Raw genomic sequence first — 7,547 nt, 5'->3', positions numbered from 1 at the left:
TACTCCAACGTTTGTAAACAATGTAAACATAAAATATCAAAACATAACTAAATTATTTGTTATTTTAATACCATGAATGGCCAGGCTTTGCTTTCATAGTTTTAAAGTAGTTCGATTTTTCTACACACATTTCTATGCTTTTCACCCCAAAACTTTTTTGTTTTAAGTAAGGACCCCAGCCTAAAGAGTTTGATTACAGGCCTAAAGGACAGCCTTGTGTAAATTTAAACTCCATGCAACTTTGAAACAAATTTTAAATACTTACCTTCATAAACTTACCGGTTACACTATAGGCCAATACATCTTTAAGAAGTGATTTAATTCAACGCTGTGTTGTTTACAATATGGCACTTTAGGCCGTTTCAAATATTAAATGGCGTTTGAAATGGGTATTTTCTATTTTTGTTTCCTATAAAAACGACTGACAGTTCACTAAGATGGCTTATCCGTTAATTAATCAATTCAAAACATGTTGTCTAATCAATGCTTTTGATTATTATCGTTGTCCTTAAGTCCACAGTCTTCAAGACAGCTGGGCAGCGGCCGTCTGATTGACTTTGCCTTGACATCTGTGAGGCCTGCTGACCTGTGGCACGCGCGTCGGCTGATGTCGCCATTAACATGCAAATTGACCTCGCCCGGTAAATTCGAACAAAAAGAAAGACATCGCCCTGAGTAAGGTGGAGGCCACGCAAGATCTTAAGAAATATAGCTTTGTAATGTTACCGTATTTTGATTTATTGCTTATATTTTTACAACGTGCGAATTTCAAAAATACGTTATATTCTCTGTCATATATGATTAAGATGCTTTGAAAAACATGCAATTTTTCAGGAATCTAGCCCTTTTTTCAGGAATCTTGCTTTCCATTGTAATACACCTAAATGGAACGACACATTTTCGATTCGAATGTGAAGAAAATGTTTTCATGTATTGGATTATAATTGAGAAAAACAGAAAAACAATACATATCAGATTCTTCATCGACAAACTTTACTTAGTTTTATACAGAACATCAACATTATTTTATTTGGAACATGTGACTGCAACATTCTCCAAATGATAGCAAACCGTGCAGATGATCCCGGAGAACGAGCCGAGACGGATTCAGGCCTGTCGCCTGCGTGGAGCAGCTGAATGCTTCTCGCCACGTCCAGATGGCTTTTGAACACAGATTTGCATTCATTTTCCTCTAATATCTTCTGAAATAGCGGGGCAGCTGCATTTGTTGTCAAATAAGCATACGTTTTAGAGATCTCTTTCAGGACAGCATCGTTACCTACGTAACAGAGATACATTTTCCCATCTCCAGTCAAGAGAATCAGATCTAAGAGGATTTGTCTCAATGTATCCTAATTTGAAAATCAGATTTAAATCGCCTTTGTGCGTGTAATTAGGGTTTAAGTTCTAATAAATTACTTGAAGGCCATTTTACAAAAGCGGTTGGCTAAAGGCCTGTAAATAGACAAGTTGGCAATCTAGAATGCACAGGGCCTCCTTTCCAGGAGCCTTCATAGTGTTAGCTCATGTAAGCATTAACCATGTAAACACAGACCACCATGTATAATGAGTGGCAGAGATGTTCCCTGTAGCCAGATTGACAAATGGGCATGCAAAAGTAAGTAAGTAGGTGTAGCAGTGGTTAGGTAACCATGCTGAAACATAAGTATGTGTGTGTCTGTGTGTAACATCAATATATGTATGTTAATGTTATCTTTAAGTGTAACAAGTGTGTGTGTGTGTGTGTTTCTTGTGAATGTATATATTCAATTCTATTTTGGGGGGGCAAAAAAGACTGAGGCAGATGTAGGGGGTATCATATATAGTTGATAATCTTTTAGGTGTCTTGTTAACAGTCTTATGTCTTGGAGCTACAATCTGGTTCTGTAAGGCACTGGAACCAGATGTAATGTACTACCACTGCCTTGTAGTAGTATACAGAATAATCTATTACTTTAGTGGCAGGGTCCTTTACTATTATCAGGGCCTTCTTCTGACTCCACTTGGTAATTGTTTTGGATGACAAGGAGCTAGTTATGAGAGGATGTTTGCTAAGTCCGTTGCTAGACCTTAATTCAATACTGATACAATACTGAAAATGTTTCATCTGAGATCAGCTTTCTTCACTCATACATTAGAATCATCGAGCCTTTGTAGAATTAAAATCCCCATCATCTGATTTTGACCATGCACCAAAACCAAATTATGTTTATTTTGTCAACAATAGTTGACAAAATATTGCAATTGTAAAAAGACTATTGAATGATAAAACTATGCTTTGAATGAAAAACTGGATGTCTACATTAAAAGATTAATAAGCTACATGGGTTCATTTTGAAGGAATGGTCGATCCCAGGGTTCAATATGTTGTTAACATAATGTTCAAACAAAGTTATATTTTGCCACTGCTAATATCCATACTTCTGGACTGAGTATGTGTGGTAACGTGTGCAAGGATATGCTTACTCCAGAAAAAAATCCTGGTTCAGCAAGCTTAGTTGTAAGAACAGCTTTGTATGATGTGCATCTGAGAACACCTGTCTCAAACTTAGACTCTCCAGCACCTGCTATGGATTTGTTGTTATGAAACCGGACCTGAGAGCAGAAATTAAGGTAATTGGTTGACTCAATGGAGAGGCAGCACATATGTCCAAATTCTGAAGTCATTCAAATTAAGTTTAACACTGTACCTTGTGTTGTTTATGGCTCTGTTTGTATTGATGGCACAGACAGAGCCTAGAGATGGTAATGACTTTCACTCTCTAAAGAATATGCCAGTATTAAGTATTTGTGCAATGAATCACTGTTTCATCAGAGTGAGAGGTTCTGGAAGACAGTCTTCACTGGATCATTTGTAAAACAGCTAGAAGCACTGAATAGGAAAGCAGGGACTCAATGCTATACAATTGTATTATTTTTTCATATACAACTTTCACTTTCTTTAGCAGATGAGATTTCTTTTCAGGACTTTCTCTTCTTACAAAACTGACAGTCAAGTATTAATCGTTTGGGCTACAAAATACTACTCAGTAACCTCATACTAGTCAGATAAACCAGTTACATTCAGTGGATTCTGAAGAACACTGGTTTTCAAAGAAGAGATTAAATTACTGAAACAAGGAAAATTATAAAAAATGCCTCTGTAATAGCTTTGACCGCTACTAAAGTAGCTAGATGGCCTGACAGAAATGTTAATTTAATCAAAATGTGTTAGGACTCATCAAAAAAGTAATGTCAACTCTTCTTACCATCCGAGGGTTTGAATTTGTTCCTCGCAATCAACAATGTTTTTTCAGTCCGTTTTTTCACAGGTATTGGTACTATGAAAACTGAGACATCCATCTTTTTAATGGCGTCTTCTGCAATCACAGTGTATTTCCATGAGTTCACGAAAATCATTGGATTCATTTTTGCTGAGGCATAAAAAGTTTCAGTGTAATTACCTTTTCTGTCAGGCGGTGGAATCTTTTGCAACTAAAGATTAGTTAATATCTCGCTGCTAGAAGGGATTTTCCTATTTTTCAGATTTGAATACATAGTTTTGCCATGTACTCATTCTTTCTAAGAATCAATTTCTACAAAATGAAGAGAAAATACTTTTATGGGTTAAAATGGTAACAGTTAGAGTAGGAACAAGCATTCAAACAATTTGAATGCAGGCTCCCCTCCATTATATCCATTGATTTGACCAATCACATTAATTTCTTCCTTCAGGCAGATCTCCCTCTAGTACATTTTTAGTAAGTAGAACTCACATGTGTACAACATTGGGAGAAGTAAGAAATTATAGGGAAATCGTAGTCAGTAATATACATGCCCTCCCCCACAAATGATGTAGTGCCACTATTATTTACAAATGTATAATGTGATCATGACGTATAAAGGGTTATTAGTAATATGGTCATGACTCCATCTGGGTCATCCAGAGGCATCAGCCAATTATGCCCAATCAAGCTGTAAGTGCAACCCAGTTGACTACATTAAAATGGTGGCTGCCGGACGTCTATGCCAACGTGGAATAATAGCTACTTGAGGCCTCTATCCTACTCTATGGGCAAGACATTCACCCCAGTGCAATCATAATCCGCCTGATGTGTCTGAGATTTGCGTGTATATTCACTTGATTACTATAGCGCCCCCCTCGGACCGAGTCTCAACGGCAAGACAGACCATTCTCTCAAATTTCGTCAATATCGGGCCAGTGCTGTCTGATAGATCACGTGAGACTAACACAGGCGGAGACCGATCATTAATGTTGCATCTGTTACCATCATGGTAATGCAGAAGTTACATCGCATCTTGGATACAAGGAACATACACATTTCCCAGATCAATTCCTCTGTTGTACGGTTTGGTAGAAGGGCCAAGCCTGACTGCAGAGTACCTACATTCCTTATCATCATAAATTGTCCAGGCCAACATTTTGAAACCTTTTATATAAACAGAAGTAGAGGGATAGTGCATCTCATTACGCGGATTGGCAATAAAGCAATTGTGTTTAACTGATTAATATAATTTGGAACACACGTTATTTGTGCAAATTCCAAAATAATTTTAACTATTCTTACCTTACCGTTTTATTTGCAATGGTGTCAACAACAACTTGAGACTCTAAAAATGTTAACTACTGCATAGCAGTAAATTAAACACAACACAATCAGTTGAACTATTCAATCGACATTCATAGTTGATGCCTTTTAAAAAAAAATGTAGGCTATTTGAGATTAAATAAAGTTATGACACGAATTAATTCTTATCTAAACCCTTATTCATGAAGTATGGGCCTATTAAATGTATTCGTTGGCATAGCGTACATTCAAATCAATCTCGTATATCATAATAGCCTACCCTCAATTATCTAAACTAATTGAAATATGAAAATACTTTATTTGCCGACACATTTAAAATTTTGAAATAAAGTTTGGCTAGCATAATTAAAGCGTCAAAGAAAAATGACAGTTAAAGGAATAGGTTTATAAAATAGTGAATGCATGTTGTGTGATTGTCACACCTCGTTGAACATATAATTGAAAAAATCAACTCACCACATTGCAAGAGGAAAGTAGAGCGAGTGTTCTCTGGTTGCTACTTTAGGCTATAATCGTATCGTTGAGCACCATTTCTTGACAGGAACTGTCAGAGCTCCATATATGGTAAAAGACACGCCCCACAAGCGTAAGATTCTGACCACCCTCTGCAAAGTTTGCATATAATAGAAACATCCGGTATAAAGTGAAAATGTAATCTTCATCCTTGTCCGCTTAAGCCAAAAACCCGGATGTCGGTACACCGCTTAGGCGTTTCTTTTACGCCCAGTGCGTTAGGTTATATTCTGCCTGAGCCTCTCCCGTGGGTTTAGAGTTTTGGCTCCCGGGAAAGATTTCAGTCCTGGGGGAAAGAGGGCTTAGTTTTGCATGTTCCCATCCATCCTGCACGACGCGAAAGGCCCCTTATCCATCCACCTCTCATGTGTACCGGGAACACCTCCACAGTGATCAGCTCCTGTGTTTGTCTTTAGGAGAAGTAACCTAGCAGCTTTCCTTTTCAGGAGTTTTTTTTCAATTGTCCTGGAGGTTCTGGATTCCGTGCTTCAGGGATGTCGCTACTTTGAGAGCATCATCCACAAAAACTACCATTGCATTTTTCTATGAATAAGCAAAACAAAGGAACAATAGCAAAAAATCGGAGTCTGATGAACAAGTAACTTTTTGAGTCTGTGGATACCACTCAAACTAATTAAGAGTATAGACTACTTGAGAATTGTTCACATCTCTGCAACTCAGGACGGACTGAACAGGGAGACGAGACCTGTGGACTGGGTTTTCCTCTTGCAAAGCTGATACGGCACTTACGACTTATCCCGCAAACCCTCAAGGATAACACGTTTGGACGTTTCACAGGAGGCTCTTTGCACGTACATTTTTCTAAATGTTTGGGATTCAAGAAACTATATCGCGGGGTGGGACGACGATGAAGGAAGAACCGCTGGGTGGGCTGAATTCAGTCCGCTCATGGATGCACACAGCTGGGGTGGTGGATGCGAACACAGCCGCCCAAAGGTAGGCTACACATGCCAAATCATCAGATATTTGCACGCATTTCTCATATCGACCCTGAATCCCCTCAATACTCTGTAACAATTACGGTCTCCCAATGCCCCCCTTCTGCTCTCTCTTCTTTCATTACATCAGATTACCCTTATTGTGACAAATGAAGAAATCTCGCGTAGGCTACTCAACCGTGCTTCCACATCACTGTTTTCATCAGCTCCATCATCTATCCCCCGTGTCTGATACTTAACCGAGATGGTCTCTTGCTTTCTCCCCGCAGCGGTGTTGGTTTGGCACGGGCACATTATGAAAAGCAGCCGCCTTCCAACCTCAGAAAATCCAATTTTTTCCATTTCGTCCTGGCACTGTATGACAGACAGGGTCAACCCGTGGAAATCGAAAGGACAGCTTATGTGGACTTTGTCGAGAAAGAGAAAGTAAGCGCTTCATGAGAAAATCGTTTTTTGAATTTCATAATCTGTATTTTTAAATTAACTTGATGTAGCCTACTTAAGAGATGACTGTGGTTCAATAAGACAGGTCACGTGCAATATCGATTTTTAACCTCTTTTCTCGGTGACAAGAGAGTCAATTTTCAGACCTAAGTCTTGTTTTTGACCAATTATTCATTTCAAATATCAGATAGATATAGCCTAACGATGTTTTATATTCAACTGACCATCATCTAAATGTTGATAATTTTCAGGAACCAAACAGTGAAAAAACTAACAATGGGATACATTACAAACTACAATTGTTGTACAGCAATGGTGAGTGAAAAAATATTTTTTTTCAGTTCAATATCATCCAAAAGATTAAAGCTATAAAATAATAATTAATACATAACGTATACGCTGCATACTTCTTTAAATTTTCCAGGTAAAACAGTTAACAGAATATATTTGTTCAAAAAACTTTTAGTATCTTTTGTATTATTTGTATTTTATCCTACTTTTTTTTTTATACACCTCTATACGTTATTTGCCTTAACCTCATATTTTCCCCTCAGGCGTCAGAACAGAACAGGATCTTTTCATACGGTTAATCGATTCCATGACGAAACAAGTAAGCTACTGTTACTTGTGCTGTTATCTCTTACAGCTTGCTTAAGCATCGCTTATATACTTCAGACTTTGACACATCTATACTACCTATGAAATTCATATAAAATTAGATGTTTCATCTTTATGCAGTCATGCATTAACTGAACCAGCATGCTGGTGCTTTCTACCGACACTGATAAAATAGTATTTCATAAAAATATGTAGCTTTTTTTACAGGCTATACAATATTATAGACAGTATTGGAAAGTCCCTATGCTTGCCTGATTTTATTGATATCGAGTCACTTATTTTAATTTGTGACATAAAGACATCACTAGTCTTAACCCATGACCCATAGCCTATTAAACGTAGGTCTATCTAATATTTGTAAAAAAGCTTCTGCTGAGGCATTTGCATTTTTATAACAATTCACGCAATTACACCTGAAATCCCA

The 7,547-nt window shown here is 37.6% G+C and overlaps 1 protein-coding gene across 8 annotated transcripts in view; it reads left to right on the top strand.

Moving 5' to 3' along the window:
• The first annotated feature begins 5,328 nt into the window (after positions 1–5,328).
• The window catches only part of LOC105010579 (transcription factor COE3), a 72,791-nt gene continuing 70,572 nt past the window's right edge, over positions 5,329–7,547 (top strand). For 6 of the 8 annotated variants that reach the window (XM_010869963.5, XM_010869962.5, XM_020047001.3 and 3 more), the window contains exons 1-4: positions 5,929–6,059; positions 6,331–6,487; positions 6,757–6,820; positions 7,060–7,115. In XM_010869963.5, coding sequence (XP_010868265.1) covers positions 5,929–6,059; positions 6,331–6,487; positions 6,757–6,820; positions 7,060–7,115 — 408 coding nt within the window. Of the gene's footprint in view, positions 6,060–6,330; positions 6,488–6,756; positions 6,821–7,059; positions 7,116–7,547 lie in introns of all 8 variants that reach the window. The other 2 variants (XM_010869961.4, XM_020047003.3) reach the window with 2 other exon arrangements.

This window comes from Esox lucius, chromosome 6, assembly GCF_011004845.1.
Source record: "Esox lucius isolate fEsoLuc1 chromosome 6, fEsoLuc1.pri, whole genome shotgun sequence".
Taxonomy (NCBI): domain Eukaryota; kingdom Metazoa; phylum Chordata; class Actinopteri; order Esociformes; family Esocidae; genus Esox; species Esox lucius.
This window is presented reverse-complemented; position numbering and strand designations above follow the sequence as displayed.